Below are 18,734 nucleotides of genomic sequence, written 5' to 3'. Positions count from 1 at the left end.
GACCATCCACCGGGGGCACCCAGCACGGGTTTACCCCAGGACACCTGCCCCCTCTCCCTCGGCCGAAGGGGGGACGGAGGCGTGGGCATGGCCATTAGGGCCCGTGCTGCGTGGAAAGCCTCCGGTGTTGACAGGCCTTGCAGAGGCGCTCCCCCACCCTCAGGAGTCAGCTCCCTGCGCAGAGATGCAGACTCCGGAGCAAGCTCAATGGGCCGTGGCTGGTGCACCTCCGTGCTCAACCCTGTCCACGCAGGCGGTGTGGGGGAGCATGGGTGCTTCATGCTCTGGCGCTGTTTCTTCTTCAGCACTAGGGATGGTTGACGTCAAGTAGACTCCAGTGCTGGTGGAGCACTCTGCACTGAGGAGATGCTCAGTGCCCAGGTGGAACGCGATGGTTCGGAGGCCGGTCGGAGCACCGCCTCCATCAGAATAGTCTTCAGCCATATCCCCTGCTCCTTCTGAGTCCTCGGCTTGAAGGCTTTACAGATCTTGCATTTGTCCCTCCAATGCTGCTCCCCCAGACACTTGAGGCAGCGAACGTGAGGGTCACTCACTGGAAGGGGCTTGCCGCAAGCGGCACAGGACTTAAAACCAGGTGAGCCGGGCATGGCCCAGCCCTAAGCCCTTAAGGGCTTCTATTCTAATGCTAACTAACTTAGCTACTACTTAACACTATACTTAACACTTAACTAATCAAACAAGGATAAAAAAGTTCAGTAAGGAGAATGCTACTTGCGAGAGGCAAGAGACGTTCCAGCAACCGTCACGGGCAGAAAGAAGAAACTGAGGGTTTGCAGGATTGGCGGTGCCTCATATACTGCGGCGTGAGCACGGTACTCGAGAGGGCGCCTAAGCCGACCCTACGGGGTGTGCTAAGGGGAAAAAAGTTCCGGGAACCAGTGCACGGTGGCATGCACTCACCTATATTGGAATGGATATGAGCAATCACTTGAAGTAGAACAAATATAGATATATGCAATGTGGTTTCATTTTACAGTGAGAGGAACATGATAAGTTTTAGTTTTCTTTTGTGCCTTTATTTTCAATATACTCTTAAAGGCAAGAAAGCCACATTTTCACCATCCCTTTTGTTCTTTGTCTGTGTCTAATAGAACAAATGGCAACATGACTTTGCACTGCTTCCTGTACGTTCTTGTTTGTGCACTACTGTCATTGGTGTTGGCAGCAACACAAGACTGGAAACAGGGTTGGAGAGAGGGTATGAGAACAAATTATGGCTTTGTCAAAAATCTTATAAAAATGGCACTTAAAGCCAACATTTTCATAGCAGAGCGGTGAACAAAAATATTTAGTCTTGCAGACATTTTCCAATGGACTAAGTAAATAAAATTCTGGGCTCAGTAACATACAACCATCTCTCTTTAACCTTTAATCTATGCCTGAAATAGGCAGTGTGCTGCAGTCCACCAGAAGCATCTCACCTCACACACCACTCCCCCAGATGCAATTTCTGTGGAGAGGAAGAAAGGAAAGTAGATTACCAGATACACCACCCTCCCACCCACACACTACTTCCCTTTATTGCAGCCCCTCCCAAATCCTGCTGTGTGGCTGAGAGAGAAACTAGCCTTCCATTCCCTTCCCTGAAGATCTCTGCAGCAGTATAGCCTCATGGCCAAAACCCTCCTCTGTGTATCTGATACTCTATATTAAAACCGTAATAATTTGTAATGGCCCCTAATTGTTGTTTCAAACATAAGTAACATAGCCATGGGAGTTTTTCCTCAACTGTTAGAATATAAAAAAGAAATATGGTATCTCAGGAGAATCATTTATAAATAAAATTGGTTGTCAAGGTTTCACCCAGAGGGCACCAAAGGTTCTCAAAGTACAGCAGCCAATTCAATTTAAACAAATTTGATGCTGTAGAAGAGCAAGTATTTGAGTTACAACTCATGACTGTGTTATCCATTTCTATGAAAACAGGGAGAACTTCCAACTTCCAAATGGCATTCTCATCAGTCACTATCTATATGGTTGAAATAATCAACTGAACTTCATCTGCTAACATTTCCAAAGTGTATTGTATTTTGTATGTATTAACAAGAATCTTTCATCTATGCTGTTTCAAGATTTCATAAGCCTTGCTAGGTTTTTCACATTAGAAATATGCATACCAGTGTTCTGGTCCCAGCTGTGTCACAAAGAGGTGGCAGATCTTTGTTGAGGCTTATCCTTGTTATCATCTTCATCAGTAGTTGCAGCTTTCTCCGATTTTCCGGTGGCAGCAGAAGACAGGAAACCCGAAGTGCTTCAATGGCCTTTTTGTTTTTCTGCAACAGGCCTGTTTAAACAAGATTTGAAAGATTTATTTAAATTAATTATCTTTCCTAGTTACAGTTTTTTCCAAAAAAACCTTAAAAGACGTATCTAAAGCCTATTTTCCAATTTTTCCTACCTCTCCAATTCCCTAGCAGAATTCCATTGCACAAAGTTGAGCAATAATACAATTTGAACTTACACGTTTCCCCCTTATGTACTAGTTCAGGAATTCATGTAACTTCCTTCCAGTAAATTTGAAAATGAAACATGAAAACGTGACTGCCACCCAGCCCGGTGATGTGAAAGAGAAAGGGGAAAAGTCACTATATGGGTATTTATGGCTACAAAAGGAGCAGTCACAGCACATCTAATACTTTGCCTCTTCATAGCCATCAGCCCCAGGTACATTTGCAATTTAATCAAATGCCATCAAATGAAAAAGTGAAGATTAAAGGAATATCTAGAGAATCTAACCAAAAATAGCATGCCCAAATCAATCAACAACAGCTATAAGACCAAGCATTGGAACATGGATTATACCCATTAGAACTACAGAAACAGATTTAAGCTCAGTCCAGCCCTAGTAATAAACTCCTGAAAGGCAAAGAGCTCAAGGATTCAACGTTCATTACTGAGCTAACCTGGGAAGTAATATTTTGGAAAAAGCCATTCTTCGGGTATGTCTACACTTAAACTGACACAGCTGCACCACTTCAGTGTAGACGCTACCTACACCAAGAGGAGCAGTTCTCCCAAGAGGCAGTAGGTAGGTCAACAGAAGACTTCTTCTGTCAACCTAGTGCTGCCTGCATCGGGGGTCAGGTCGGCAGAGCTACATCTCTCAGAGTGTGGATCTTTTACATCCCTGAGAGACATAGCTAGGGTGATGTAAGTTCCCAGTATAGACCTGCCCTGACTTACACGTCAACAATTTTAGATATTTTGAATAAATTGCCACTTAGCATGGAGAACATTAGGCTACATATTGGGTTTATATTATGTCAGTTCTGAGCTACGTGGGAGGTGAAATATGTGGGTGGAAGTGAGTTAGTGGATTGACACCTCAGGACTCTGAGGGTCCATTGGGTTGCTAGAAGCCACCTGGAATGCTCATTTGAAAAAGTCAGCAACAGGAGGGGGACCACTGAGGCAGAAGTGTGGAGACAGCCAGCTAGAGGTGGTTTGGCCCAGGCTTGCTGAAGTTGTCAAGAAAAACCTCTCCAGACTCTCGAAACTGGTCCATCGCAAATGATAGAGAGCTAGGCTGCTGAGACGATGGCAGTGAGATCAGATTGGGAGAATGTCAAACTCTGTTGTTTATGAAAAGGAAGCCTAAACTGGGATATGAAATAATATTTCCAAGGCTTGAAAAGGACAGTGCACTGCCAGATGGTCAGTACTGGAGTTCATTCATAAGTTCTAACTGTAAGTAATAAATTACGTGTTTACTAATTCAGTCTGGAGTGGAGTTGTGGTGAATTGGGTGATGGCAGGGGATCAGTACGCCCGCCAGGTGAAGCAGTCACAAGCCTGGCTTGCGGTCACACAACTGCACCACTACCAGTTCGCCCTGCTGGGTCTGAGTTCAGCACATGAACAGGCAGTCTGTATCTCATGCCTCCAAGGGTGGGGCTGAGCACTTAAACAGTCTCAGGCTCCAGCCTCTGAGCTGGAGCAACCAAGCAGAGTCTATGGCTCAGGCCTCCTAAGGTGAGGGCTGAGAAAAACAGTCAGCATCTCCAGCCTTCTGGCCTAAAGGTTAGTGCTCAACCAGCCACAGGGACAAGGTCAGGAATAGGGGGACTCAGGCCCTTGCTGCTCCACCGGGTCCTAGCCCTGGGTTCTAGAAGTGACAGGCAATCCCACCATGAGGTCCAGCAGGGAAACGTTCAGTCACCGTCTCATGTACCAGCAGCACAACAGGACCAAAGTCGTGTTTCCCTGGGCTCCTGTTGGTGCTGCTCCATCGCCACTGGGACCTGGCTCTCACTCTCACAATCAGGCGGTCCTTCCTCCAGTCTGTCTCCAGGGTTTTCCGTCTCATGGAGCAGTGGTTTGCCCTTTCTCCCCAATGCAGGTCACAAGCTCAGCTGAAGGCTCAGTTCCCTGTGAGGGACATCTGCCTCCTTTCCTGGTCCAGACCCAACTGTGCTGCACAGTCATACTCTTATACTTCCTGCCCTGCCCCTGCTCTTCTTACAGAGGATGTGGGTTGGGGTTAGCTGAGTTTAACCCCCTCTGAACTGGAGGCAGGCCACTCTGCCTCACTACACAGGGACCGTTCAGGAGTGTGGGAACAAATATTAGGGAATTTGCAGAAGAGAACAGACTATAGGTGAAATCCTGCCCCTACTGAAGTCAATCCTTAGATTCTGACAATTTAACTCAAGTTTAAAAATCCCAAAACATGTAGATATACTATTTGGATGAGAAAATTAAGTTGAACATGGGTGAAATATATTCCTCCTAAAAGAGCAAGAGTTCTTAGATACTATGAAAGAGAACCCAAAAATGGCATAAACATTTCCCAGAAATGAGGCTGTTAAACAGTTTGGGGACATCTACCCAGAATCCTGTAATATAGTGACAACCTCTACCCATTCTGGAATTTTTCAGATAATATATTCCCTATTGTGCATCTATATGCAGATGACAAAAAGGGCCTATACTCTGGTGCACTGGAATAAGTGAAACAGTGCTTGTATAAGGCCTTGTCTACACTTCACACTTTTGTCAACAAAAGTCAGCTTTTGTCGACAAAAACAGTGGAGGTGTACATACTGAAATGATCTTCCTTATGATATAATTCCTCTGCTATGCCAACAAAATAAAACCACAAAGACGAGCAACAGAGCTTTTTGTGACATAGTTAGAGAGACGCAACATCTGTGTAGACACCGTGCTTGGTTAGGTCACCCTAATTGGCTGCCAGGAGGTGCCCCCAATGCCCATCATGACTGCTCTGGTCTGCAGTTTGAACACTGGTATGCGCCCCAACCCTATTTAAAGGCCTGGGAATTTTTGAAATTCCTCTTCCTGTTTGCTCAGGATGCACAGTTCACACAGCATCTTCCCAGCTGACCATGCTAGCTTTACGCACCAGACGCTCTCCTGTGTGGAGCACATTGGAGCTATTGGATTTACTGAGTATATGGGGAGAGGAGGCTGTGCAGTCCCAGCTTTGCACCAGCCATAGGATTTTTGATACCTATGACCTGATTGCAAGTGGCATGCACGGGAAGGGTCACGAGAGGGACATTCAGCAGTTTCGTAATAAAATCAAGGAGCTGAGGCAGGTGTACCAGAAGGCAAGGGAGGCCAACCGTCATTGTGGTGCAGCGCTGAAGACATGCTGCTCCTATAAAGAGCTGCACACCATCCTCAGCAGCAATCTCACCTCCACTGCCAAGAGCCCCATGGATACTTTGGGGGAGGACTGGAGGCAGTAGCCAGCAGACTCAACTCAGATGGGGAAGAAGTGGGTGAGGAAGTGGAGATGGAGGATGATGTGAAGCACACGGTAGAGTTAGCTACTGATGCAGAAGTGTGAAGAAAACTGGTAGGAAAATGGCCTGATTACCAGCATCTTCTGGAGGAATGCAGGGTGGGGATGAAGTTGTACCTTGTCCTAAGAGCACCATGTACAGGGGTTCCGAAGTAAGGGCCCTAATCTCTAAGACCGTCCTGGCTAAGGTAATTGTTACCACAAAGGCAACCTTCCAGGAAAAGGTACAACAGAAAGTATGATGACAGCAGCTCAAAGGGAGAGCCCATGCGTCTTGACAGACCAGGTTTAAGTCCCCGGAAGAATGGGGACCAGATATGCAGGTATAGCCTTTCTAAGACCTTGAGGATGTGAATGGACATTTCGTACAAAAAAAACTGACCGGCCATCCACTGGAGGGTAGAAAGCTGAGATGGCTGCTAAGTGTATTTCAATAGACGAAATAGCTAGGCCTTGCTGTTTCAGCTGAAGCAGACACTCCAGCAGAGTGTTGAGACAGCTGACCTAGCGGGTGAGAGGCCTTGATGGGATGACCAAACAGAGAATGCTTCCACTTGGTGAGACAGGTAGCTCTAATAGATGATTTCCTACTGCCCAGTAAAACCTGATGAACTTGCTCCAAACAGGCCAGCTCTGCAGGTTTTAACCATGGAGCTTCCACACAGTCACGTGGAAGGCGCTGAGGCTTGGGTAGAACATTGGGATGTGATCTTGTGAGATCAGGTCCAGGAGGGGAACGGACCTGGCATTGGGGTAAGTCCTGATAGAACCAATAATGTGCCAAACCAGTGCTGGCATGGCCAAATGGGGGCTATAAGAATAACCTTCACCCTGTCCCACTTGACCTTCAGTAAGACTTTGTGCATGAGGGAAATGGGGGGAAATGCGTAAAACAGCTGCTTTAGCCAAGGGAATAGGAAGGCATCTGTGAGCAAGTCCACGCTGCAGCCATGCAAACAGCAAAATCAATGACATTTCCTGTTCTGCCTTTTCATGATCAGGTCTACAAGGGGCGATGTCGGGGCGAAGGGACCACTCATGATGAAAGATCTGCTCCCACAAGCAAATGGCCTCTTGACACAGGAGGGAAGAGTGGGCCCCTCCCTGTCTGTTGATGTAAAACATGGCTGCCATATTGTCCATGAGGAATCACACAATCTTGCTTGCAATGTGAGATAAAAACCACCGTGCATGCTATGTGGACTGCTCTGAACTCTGACATTTATATGTAAGCAGAGCTTCTCCTGGAACCACAGACCTTGTGTCTTGAGGTGCCCCAGGTGAGCCCCCCAACTTAGCTCAGATGCATCCGAGATAAGGGATACCAAGGGTTAGGGCCTGAGGAAGGGACCATCCAAGCCTAATGACTGGGGGTCCCTGCACCAGTTGAGGGAATCAAGGACTAGGGCGGGAACTATGAGCACTAAGTCCAAATGATGACAGTTTGATACATACACCAAAGCCAGCCAAGTCTGAAGGGGTCTGAGACACAGTCTCACGTGCTGCACCACGTATGTGGACATGGCCATATGATTTAATAGTGTGAGGCAGAAACGGGCTGTCATGGCCAGGTGGACCTTGACCTGCGATATCAGTGACACCACTGACTGGAAGCAGGCTTCTGGGAGGAAGACTCTGGCCCAGGTAGAATCGAGCACCACACCAGTAAACTCTATCCTCTGTACTGGGATGAGTGTTGACTTCTGCTTGTTTATCAGCAGGCTCAGTGCTCGAAAGATTGCTTGGGCAAGGTGGATGCTGGCTTTCACCTGGTCCTTGGACTGACCCTTAATCAGCCAGTCATCGAGGTAAGGGTATATTTCCACCCCTCACCTTCTCAGGAAGGCTGCCACTACCACCATGCATTTCGTAAAGACCTGAGGGGCTGCTGACAGGCCAAATGGGAAGACAGTAAACTGGTAGTGGGAACCTGAGAAACCTTCTGTGGCCTCTGAAAACAGAGATGTGGATAACTCCCTCGAGCCCCATCAAAAGTTCAGTTTGGAGCCTCCTGAGTATCTGGGAGGGCCAGGTGGTGAGGCTGAAGCAGAAGGGGGCAGTCGTCTGCGTCTTTAACCCCTGCTTCGCTTTTTGAACAGGTCTTAATGGGGCAGCAGAGCCAAGAAGCAGGCTGGTTGTTGGGGCCTGAAGTGCTTCCTCAAAGTGCATGGCATAGAGACCCAGGGACTTGAGGGTGGCTCTGGAGTCCTTTAGGCTGTGGAGCCTTGTGTCTGTTTGCTCCAAGAAGAGCGAACTCTCTCAAACAGAAGGATGATTACTGCAGCTGCGAAATAAAATCCTATCAATGCTGTGTGAAGTGAAATACAATACCACACAGAAACAAAAAGTATGTGAAACAGGGAAAAATGTTAATTGAATAGGTTTTTTTAAACAGAGAATTTGATACTAGCCAATAAGAAAAGCATGCAAAAACCAAATGTATATTGAGTGCACAGAGAGAATGTCAATAATAGGATTTAAGAGCTTGAGTCTCTTTTGAAAGTAGGATTTAACTATCTAAATCATTCAGGCCTTAAAATGTCATTCATTAAAAAAGGTCTTCAGCCTCCTGCCTCGTAACACAACTGAAGGTATGCAACAATAACACTGTTGTTTTAGAATAGTCTAATGCTTAAATATATTTTGATAACTATAACTACAGTGGAAGGAACAGGTCAAAAAAATGAGATTTGTTAAATCTTTATAATTTGGGGGCAATGGGGCGGGGGGGGGAAGACTCACAACAGTTCACAATTATTCTATTTATTATATTACAAGCCTACTTACCTAACACACTGACAAAAACATCAAAAAGATGAAATGTGAGTAGAGGCTCCTTCATCTGGCCATAGTAGTCTGCTATCGTTTTGAATACATCTCTTTCAAATCCTAAGTATGTAGGCTGCTTCAGATCTGAGCAACTGGGCCCTAAGAGAAGAAATATATTTGAAACCAGGATCGCCTATTTTCATTTCTAGACAATACAAGGAAAATTTCAAAAGGGAAAAATGTAAACTAATTATTCAAAGTAGTAGTTACACACATTGCAACTAATCTAGTGAAAATAGACATAAAACACGAAACATGTACGGTACCTATACAGTTCTTACCGTCCTTAAAATGAGTCCACTCCTTGCTATTTACTACTCTACACAATACCTTCTTTTAAACAAAATATTACTCTCAACTTTTGCAGCACTTGGTTGAAATGCAGTAGTACTAGAATGCTATGCAATGAGAGATGCATTCTTGAAGTTGTTACTTAATTAGATTTCAGACAGTATAAGCACTCATCTCCAAATATTGTGTGTTCATAGGAATACTAACTACTAAGGTCATTCTGGAACTGCAGGAAAGAGATAATACTGATTAATGTTTTGCTAACTGCAACTGATATGATTTTTATTTTCAGAATACATTCATTAATAGGTGTTACCTATATAAATGTACTCTGTAATTTCACTCACAAAAGTTAAAGCAGAGTTTATATTTGTACCTCTGCCGTGGTTTCCTCTCCCAGGCTTTTCTGATGACATATGCAGTTTTTGTCTGAACTTTCAGGTGCTACTACAGCCAATTAAATGAAATGGAGAAAAAAATATCAGATTTAAGAAACTGAAAACAAAAGGCTGATATTTTCTTAACTAAATTTAGTTGGCTGTAGTAGTGCTTCTTGAACATAAACAGGGACTGCTTATGACAGACATCTGCAAAAATATGGAACTCAAATGGCTTAGTTTTTGTTAAGAAAAGGAATCACATCAGAAGTATAAATACTATACTGCTTTTAAAGTTTTTCCATGAAGGTACTGAATCATATAGATGGGCAATATTCAAACACACAGCAACAATATTTTATTACAATAGGTAACATTTCCTGATTTAAGTTTCAATGTTTTGTTACTTTCCATGGCTAGGAACACTTTGGTAATCAGTACACACACTTCCAAAGCAACAGACTTTTCTAAGCCTTAGCTCTCAAACAGTGAACAGACAGACATTTATTTGATCCTTGATGGGTTACACTGATTATGTAATTCTACAGGTGTCACTAAATTTGAACCTCAGACATATGTGATCCATACAAACTGTCAACATCCTACATGCTGTTCACATTTCAAAGCAACACCCTCAAAACAAAATATTCTGTTCTTTTAAAAGACAAGATGGTCACCAAACTTCATGTACGTATTAAAGGCAGAGCTATAAGTTATGCCTGTAGCTCAGGTTGCCCAACACTTATCATAATTAGGGGTCTACCAAATTCATAACTGTGAAAATCACATTATGGACCATGAAATCTGATCTCCAGAAACCTAGCTCTGAAGGCAACACTGCCACCAGCAGTAGCACAGAAGTAAGAGTGGCAATATCATATCATGCCACCCTTACTTCTATGAAGTTGCTGGTGGTGGTGCTGCCCTAAGAAGTATGTGCACAACCAACAGCCACTGCTCTCCCGCCCCCCAGTTTCAGGCAGCACTGTGCCAGCAGCAGTGCAGAAGGGTGGCACGTTATAGTATTGCCACCCTTACTTCTGCACTGCTGCCACTGGCAGCAGTGCTGTCTTCAAGCACCTAGCTAGCAGCCTTCACTCTTCAGCTGCCCAGTTCCGAAGGCAGCACAGAAGTAAGGGTGGCAATACCATGCCCCCCTCACAACAGGCTTGCAACCCCCTTTTGGGTCAGAACCCCGAGTTTGAGAAATGCTGTGGAGAAATCAAATATTTTCCGTGAGTTGGTCAAGGCATAACACATCCACGAAATTTGTTATTTATGCTGTGACCAACCCACAAAAACTGTGTGATTTCTCAGCAGTTGAAGTACACCCCTAATCATAATCCCCTCATTTTTTCTTGCTTAGAACTTTACCAAACTAAGGCCATGTCTACACTACAAAGTTCAGTCAACACAAGTTACATCAGCATACGCCGCCAACTTTTGTGCAAGCACCCATGCAATATATACCTGGCTCCTTGCATTGGCGCTTGTGAGTACTTACATCAATAGTTGTATGGATGTAAAATGAAGCATATCCCAGTGTGCCCTCCTCTGTGCTGCTATCCAGCTCAACATCTCATGGGACATTTTCACAGTATTTTGTGGGATGCCAGCAATTTTTGGCAGCTAGCGGTTAAGTTTCCATTGATGCCATTTTCTCCATCCCATAATTTATGCATCCCCCCCCCCCCTTTTTTTTTTTTTTTAAAAACTTCCAGTCCCACACACCACTTTTTGGTTTCTGCTATCTCTCTGGAAGCATGGATCCTACAGAGGTCAGTGCAGTTATAATGACCTCTGCTAATACAGGACACATGATTCTCCTGTGTTTGCAGAACTTGAATGAGTACTATTACAACTTAGCATGCAATGAGGAAGATACGGAGATGTTCATGCACAATAACTGGATGCTGACGGACACAGCAAATAGAATGTCAGGTTGCTACTGGCATTCATGGAGCAGCTCCTCACAGTGAATGACTGTTTCTGAGCCCAAGAAATGAGCACTGATTAGTGGAATCACATTGTAACACAGGTTTGGGAAGTGAAAGGCCACTTCCCTGGATTTGTGTACTAAGCTCACTCCAGCACAGGGCCACAAAAATGAGACCTGCATTGACAATGGAGAAGCAAATGGTGATCACATTTTAGAAGCTTGCAATGCCTGATGCTATCAGTCACTGGCCAATCAGTTTGGAGTTGAAAAATCCACTTCAGAGGCCATTGTCATTAAGTATAAAGGGCTATGAAGTGTACGCCACTGCACAGGACTGTGACTCTCACAAATGTGCAGGAAATGGTGGATGGATTTGCAGCAGTGGGGTTCCCAAACCGCAACGAGGCAATAGATATCATGCATAGCCATATGCTGACACCTGCCCACCTTGCCAGCAAGCACATCAACAGAAAGGGATACCTTTTCTGTGGCTGCACAAGCACTAGTGGATCACCAGGGATACTTCACTGATATCAGTGTGTGCTGATCAGGGAAGGCACATGATGCTTGCATCTCTAAGAACACAGGACTTTTCCAAAAGCTGCAGGTAGAGACATTCTTCACTAACAAGCACATTCACAATGACAATGTTGAGATGCAATAGTGATTCTGAGGGACTCAGCCTACCTCTTGCTCATGGAATCATACAAAGGCTACCCTTGATAGCAACAGAGAAAGATTCAACTACCAACTCAGCCGATACAGAATGGCCATTGAATGTGCTTCTGGTAGACTGAAAGGTCAGTGGCGATGTTTACTAACTAAATTGGCTCTCAGTGAGGAAAACATTATTATAATTTTAACTGCACATTGAGGTGAAGAGGGAAAAGCTACCACAAGGTTGAGGGGCAAGGTGGACCAATTGTCTGCTGAATTTGAATAGCCAGACCCAAGGCTATTAGAAGAGCCAACTGTAGAGCTGTACATCTGAGGAAGGCCTTAAAAGACCATTTTGTCAACCACGGTACAGTTGTGCTTTTACAAAATTGTCTGTCTTGTAACGGAGCTTAAATATAGGTAGGTTACCGCCTCCTATTATCAAATTATGTAATGCATCCATAATGCTTGATGTAAGCTAATATACTGAAAGTTTCCAAAAAACAGAGCTTTGCACTCAATAGAGAAACAGACAACAAAATTAAAGTGCAAACATACAAGTACAAACCTTTAAGCAATGCAAACAGAGTGAACCATACTTTAAAACGCCCAGTAAAAAATGCAAGTGAACAATGAACATTTATGTTCATGTACATAAAAATTATTACAGCATGCTGCATTGTGGGCTGATCCTGGGATTTTCAAAGGTTGGAATATAGCTATGGTTCTCCTTGTTATCTATCAGAGTGGAGTGGTAGGGGTAAGGATGTACAGCATGCTGCTATCTTTTATGTCAGGGAGCACTGACCTTGAGTTTGAAAAGACAACTGAATCCTGGGTCTTTTCATTAAATGCTTTGCAACATCTGAGTTTGTTACCTGAGCAAACCCATGATGTCGTAGAGCATTTCCTAGTGTTCCTCTCAGTCCTTTTTCCTCTCCTGCAGCAACTGCTCTCTCCATTCTCAGTCCTTTACCATGGTTAGGTCATATGACCCCTCTAAGCCCTGTGTTCATGGTCAGGAACCATAGATGAAGGAAGGATCTCAAAGAACATATCCTTTCTTATCCATTTCTCTCTCCTCCTGATAAGGCTCAGATGTTCAGCAGGCATAGAATGGGTACCTAAAAAGAATGGCGGTGATGCGGGAATCTTCCCTGACATACTCCACTGTGAAGACTGATGCAAAGAATTCATTTAGCTTCTCTGCAACGGCATTGTCTTCCTTGATTGTCCATTGGCCACTCTGACTGTTTGGCAGGCTTTCTGCTTCTGATATACTTAAAACATTTTTTACAGTTAGCTTTTATATCTTTTGCTACTTGCTCTTCAAATTCTTTATTGGCCTGCCTAATTATACATTTACACTTGACTTGCCAGAGTTTATTTTGTTTTCCTCAGTAGGATTTGACTCCCAATTTTTAAAGGATGTCTTTTTACCTCTCACCGCCTCTTTTTCTCTACTTTTTTAGCCAAGGTGCCTCTTTTTTTGGTCCTCTTACTGTTTTTTATTTGGGGATATATATTTAATTTGAGCTTCTATTATGGTGTTTTTAAATAGTTTTCATGCAGCCTACAGGTATTTCATTCTTGTAACTGTTTGCTTTCATTTCCAATTAACTAGCTTCCTCATTTTTGTGTAGTTACCCTTTTGAAGTTAAATGCTAGTGTGGTGAATTTCCATCCTACAGGAATGTTAAATTTATAGCAATTACACTATGGTCACTATTACTGAGCGGTTCCACTATATTCGTCTCTTGGACCAGATCCTGTGCTCCACTTAGGACTAAAACAAGAACTGCCTCTTCCCTTATGGGTTCTAGGACTAGCTGCTCCAAGAAGTAGTCATTAACCATGTCTAGAAATTTTATCTCTGCATTCCATCTTGACGTGACATATACTCAGTCAATATAGGGATAGCTGAAATCCCCCATTTTTATTGGGTTTTCAGTTTCTGTAGCCTCTCTAGTATCCCTGAGCATTTCACAATCACCGCTACAATACTGGTCATTTTTTGTTTGTTTTTGGTAACTTGATTTATTTTCGCTCACTTAAACTGCTGCTTTAATTTACTAGGTGCTGAACCATCTGTATATCATATGGTTCTGAATCTGAATATGCATCAATACCTGCTATAACAAAATTGTATTTTTTTAGTCACCTACGTAAACAAAGATCACTGGATCATTTTACAAATATTTGTCACAAATTAAAGCTAAATAGTTAAAACCAAAACTGTTTCATATACTCCAAGGAAATATGTTGCATCAGCAAGAGTATATACCAGATGACTCTGAAGATCTTTTCCATCTCTACTTTCTAGGATATGAATCAGAGGACATAATTTTGACCCTTTAAATTAAATTAATTCGGTGAAATGAGACAGAAGTTACTTCAATTTTGTTTTTATTAGAATTTGTTGATGTACTTACAATTTGCTAGACACTTCATTGCTGACAGAACCCAGTGAGGTAGCTCTTCTGCTTAAAAGGGATGTTGTGGAGAAGAGATGAGAATTTAAACAGTTAATACATTAACAGTCTGGCATAATACAAGAGAAGTTTAAACCCATTTACTGACAGACTTTGGATTACAGTTCTCTGACACCTATAAAATACTGTAGCTTGGGTTACTCCAAGAGCACACTCTACCTTAGATGGCTTCTGCCAAATTTTATACCAGTTATACTACTCAAATCTTATGGAAAAATATAGCAAACAATAACATTTAAAATAGTTTATGAAACAGTGACAAACATGTCTAAATTTCAACTCAGAGGGAAATCTGGAGTACAACTCAATACCAGGGCCATTTAAAAGACTGCCAGACTAATTAAGAGCCTGAGCCCAGGGAGGGCTACAGGGAAAGAAAGACCAACCAAGGGATACTGGGATAGGCCCCCCCCCATCAGACTGTGTTCCTGGAAGGGGTTTTTATTTCACATACAGACTGTGTGTGATTTGGCCAGAGGGCTGAGTCACTGAAGACGCACCACAAACAGAGAGAGAGAGAATGCAGGCACACATACTTGGCTAGGAGGCGCTCGCGAAAGGTGAGTATAACTCTGTTACAGATGTCTTTCTAACAGATATATTTATACTGGTATGAGCTTTATGTGGATGCAGTTATACTGGTATAAACATGCCTTATATAAATATAGCCTACTAGTATATACTAGATACTAGGATAAGCACTTTTATACAGGTATAAATGTGTCCATGCTAGAGGAGGAATTTCCACTTTAACAATACAAGTATAGTTAAAGCAACAAATCTTTCTAGAGTAGAGAAGCCTTAAAAGACCCCAAGGCAGCCAACAAAACAGCCTTAAAAGGAAAAAAAAAAAAACCTTAAAAGTAAGAGCTATAATCAACATAGAAAGGCTTAAAACTTAATAAAAGCCTTCAGCACACTCACTTGTTTTGTCTTCCAAAATGACAATGCCCTGCTTATTGACATTGTACACATTGTGGATGATATGCTTTGGGTTCACAAGCTTTGTATCCAGTACTTCATTCAGAGAATCCAGGCCCAAAATGTTTTGCAAACTGTTAAAATAGAGAAATAAATAGCTTACATGATCTGATTTTTTTTTAATTCATTAAAAAACAAATTGATATGGGGAGCGGTTCACTTGTTTCAATTAATCCCTTTGTTTGTTGTTTTTGTCTCTGCTGTGTAGAAGCTGGAAGCAGTTTCAAGTACATTATATGACCATTCATATTTTCATGCTGTACACTTCATTGCTGTAGATCCAGTTTCTTATAAAAACATGTCATATTAACAGCTTAAATTATAAAGATAATTGGTTAAGTTTCACCTGCATTGTCAAACAGCCATTGTATTTTTTACTCAGAGGGGAAAAAATTAAGTATAATTCTCTCTCTCTCTCACACACACACACACACACACACACACACACACTCTCTGCAGGATATTAACGTTGGATTATCTACAGTAATAGAATATAGATTCCAAGGCCAGAAGGGACGACTGTGATCATCTAGTCTGAGCTCCTATCTAACACAAGCTCTAGAACATCTCCAGAATAATTCCTTTTGAACTAGAGCATATATCATTTTAAAAAGAAAAATCCACTCTTGATTTTAACATTGTTAGTGATGGAGAATCCAACACAACCCATGATAAATTGTTCCAATGCTTTATTACTCTCACTTTAAAAAAATGTACAGCTTATTTCTATATCCAGGAAGCTTGTAGTTTTTTGCACCCAGCTAATCAGATCTTCCATTTCCTGCGTCCTCAAACAAAACATTGCACTTATTAGGGATTTTTAGGATTTTATGCTCCAGAACAGCTACTTGAATTTTACCACTGTGGAAACAGAAAGGGGTAAGAGAGATTTCACCAAACCACACCAAAGAAACCCATACAGAAAAATTAGCTATATAGTGTTGTAGAAAGAGAAATTGTTAAAACTGATAAATGCAAAAGAAATTATTCACAACTCACAGGTCGACAGTCAAATAATAAGCAAGTCTAATTAGCCTAGCCAGCATAGGCCTAATGACAGTATAGCAGTAAAGAAAGGGTGAAATTATGAGAAGCAGCAGAGAAAGTGAAATTATTATTACTATGCACATTAGCCTAAAGGAGAGGGACTCACAAAACACACTTACTGTGATAGTGTCATGGATTTCCATATCTCTTCTATATTTGCCTGTGTTAACTCTTGGCGGTGCACAAGTCTGCATGTTGGTATTTCTCCTATTGCTATACTGTGGCGTTTGAACCAAATTTCAGAATGCTGGATTACAAAAGAAAAAGAAGAGCACATTCCTTTACCTACCAATTTTTTTCCAATATTAAAGTAATATAGCACTTACACAGTATAGCATGTTTCCTCTTAGCACTTCATGAACATTAATAAATGCTTATAAAATCCCTGTGCGGCAAGTATTTAAGTATTTAGATTTTATAGATTGGAAGCATCTTTGCCTCAGTTAAATGATTTGTTCAAAGCTACAGAATGAGCCCATGTCAGAGCAGGGCTTGTGGTTCAGGAGTCATTAGTCGCCAGCCCTATGTGCACATTGTTAAACAGCGCCTCTCTGTGGTTCTAAAAACCGTACAAGTATACTCTGACATACCAGGATACAATCCAGACCAATGAGTAACTGTGTCAGCCCCACCCTGTAACCTAGGGTGCCCTTTACAATGCCTTGCTAGTAAAGCCTCCTATCTGGACTGCTCACAAACAGCCTCTAACATGCAAGTCACTCCCAAATGTATCTGTGTGTGTGCTGCAGCCAACCAGCCATACCTTGGCTCTCACCAGCCACAAGAACTACTACAGGGTGACCCCTACCACATTCCCAGTTCCAGAACTCCCCTGAGAAACGTATGTCCTGTACAATCCATCCTCTTCTAGACAGTACAAATATATTGAGTATGTTATTCCTTTAAGGAAATAATATGCACATAACTTATTACCCCACATGAAGTTACCCAGACCCTTCAACTTGAACACACTGGTTTAGATAAAACAATAAAAAAAGTTTATTAGCTACAGAGGGATAGATTTTAAGTGAGTACAAGTAATGGGGTGTAAAAGTCAGAAATGTTTACAAGAAAAATAAAGATAAAATGCTTACTGGCACCTAGCTTAAACTACAATAGATTCAAAGCAAAGTTTTCTCACCACATGCCTTCATCAGTCTTACAGACCAAACTCTTTAGGTCAGGACCCCTCCATATCCCAGACTTCAACCGCTGCTTCCTGTGTCTTTTCAGGTGCAGTGAATGCGATTGGGGATGGAGGAAAAGGGGCTTGGAGTGTTTGTCCCTTCTTTTTTGCTGGTTTTTTTCATCTGTCTGAACTTCCTTTGTTTTCCCTCCCCATTGATGACTTTTTTACTATTTAAATACAAATTAACGCAAGCACAAATTCCTTCCTTTGTTTAGAACAGACCTGACTTCTGCCTGGGCAGGTCTGTGGGACTTGGAACATGTGTTAATAACTATCATACAGGGGAATCTTATAACTTCACATACAGTGTGGCTACACATTTTACCAGGAGAATACTGACCAGCAAATTATGACTTTTCAAATGATACCTTATAAGGCATATTTGGTACAAAGATTATTATAATGCAGTAGAACCTCAGAGTTACGAACACCTCGGGAATGGAGATTGTTCGTAACTATGAACAAAACGTTATGGTTATCCTTTCAAAAGTTTACAACTGACCATTAACTTAATACAGTTTTGAAACATTACTATGCAGAAGAAAAATGCTGCTTTTCCTCTTTTTTTTTTTTTTTTTAGTTGTTTATGTTTAACACTGTACTGTATTTGCTTTTTGTCTTTTCTCTCTGTGGTTGCCTGATTGTGTACTTCTGGTTCCAAATGAGGTGTGTGGTTGAGTGTTCAGTTCTTAACTCTGATGTTCATAACTCTGAGGTTCTACTGTAGTGTGGAGAGTGTATTACGTCACACACTTCCATTTAAGAACAACCCCTACCGTTGTAAGAATTCCCAAAGAATAAACAGGTAAGATAGTCGTTCTTGGAGCTTGTTTACACGGTTCTGGCAAAGCACACTAGAGGGGTGTGATTTATGAAGCAGTCTAACGTGTTCAAACAGGACTATGTTCAGCAAACTGGGTACCTTTTAGAGCACACCAACAGGGTCTACATGGGGCAATTAGAGTGCAACACATTAGCGTGCTTCACAAATCACATCCCTCTGACACATTTTGCCACACTGTGTAGACAAGTCCATAATCTTCATCTTCGTGGCTCTGTGCATGCTGATGGGATCCAAGTAGCAACTCCTAGTAGGTGTAATGCAGACAGAAGATGAAAATAAATAGGTACAAATGAAGAGACC

At 42.4% G+C, this 18,734-nt stretch overlaps 1 protein-coding gene across 2 annotated transcripts in view; it reads right to left on the bottom strand.

Annotated features, from left to right (window-relative positions):
* The window catches only part of DEPDC1B (DEP domain containing 1B), a 51,779-nt gene that overhangs the window by 12,649 nt on the left and 20,396 nt on the right, over positions 1-18,734 (bottom strand). The window contains exons 4-8 of one of the 2 annotated variants that reach the window (XM_067568912.1): positions 16,521-16,648; positions 15,298-15,428; positions 14,314-14,364; positions 8,576-8,716; positions 2,139-2,305 (exon numbers count right to left, since the gene is read on the bottom strand). In XM_067568912.1, the coding sequence (XP_067425013.1) occupies positions 2,139-2,305; positions 8,576-8,716; positions 14,314-14,364; positions 15,298-15,428; positions 16,521-16,648 (618 nt within the window). The remainder of the gene's footprint in view (positions 1-2,138; positions 2,306-8,575; positions 8,717-14,313; positions 14,365-15,297; positions 15,429-16,520; positions 16,649-18,734) is intronic. The other variant, XM_067568913.1, reaches the window with a different exon arrangement.

Source organism: Emydura macquarii, unplaced genomic scaffold (genome assembly GCF_026122565.2).
Source record: "Emydura macquarii macquarii isolate MOO-44397 ecotype Brisbane River unplaced genomic scaffold, CSIRO-AGI_Emac_v2 contig_2897, whole genome shotgun sequence".
NCBI lineage: Eukaryota > Metazoa > Chordata > Testudines > Chelidae > Emydura > Emydura macquarii.
Note: the sequence above shows the minus strand (reverse complement) of the source record. Positions and strands in the feature narration are given on the sequence as shown.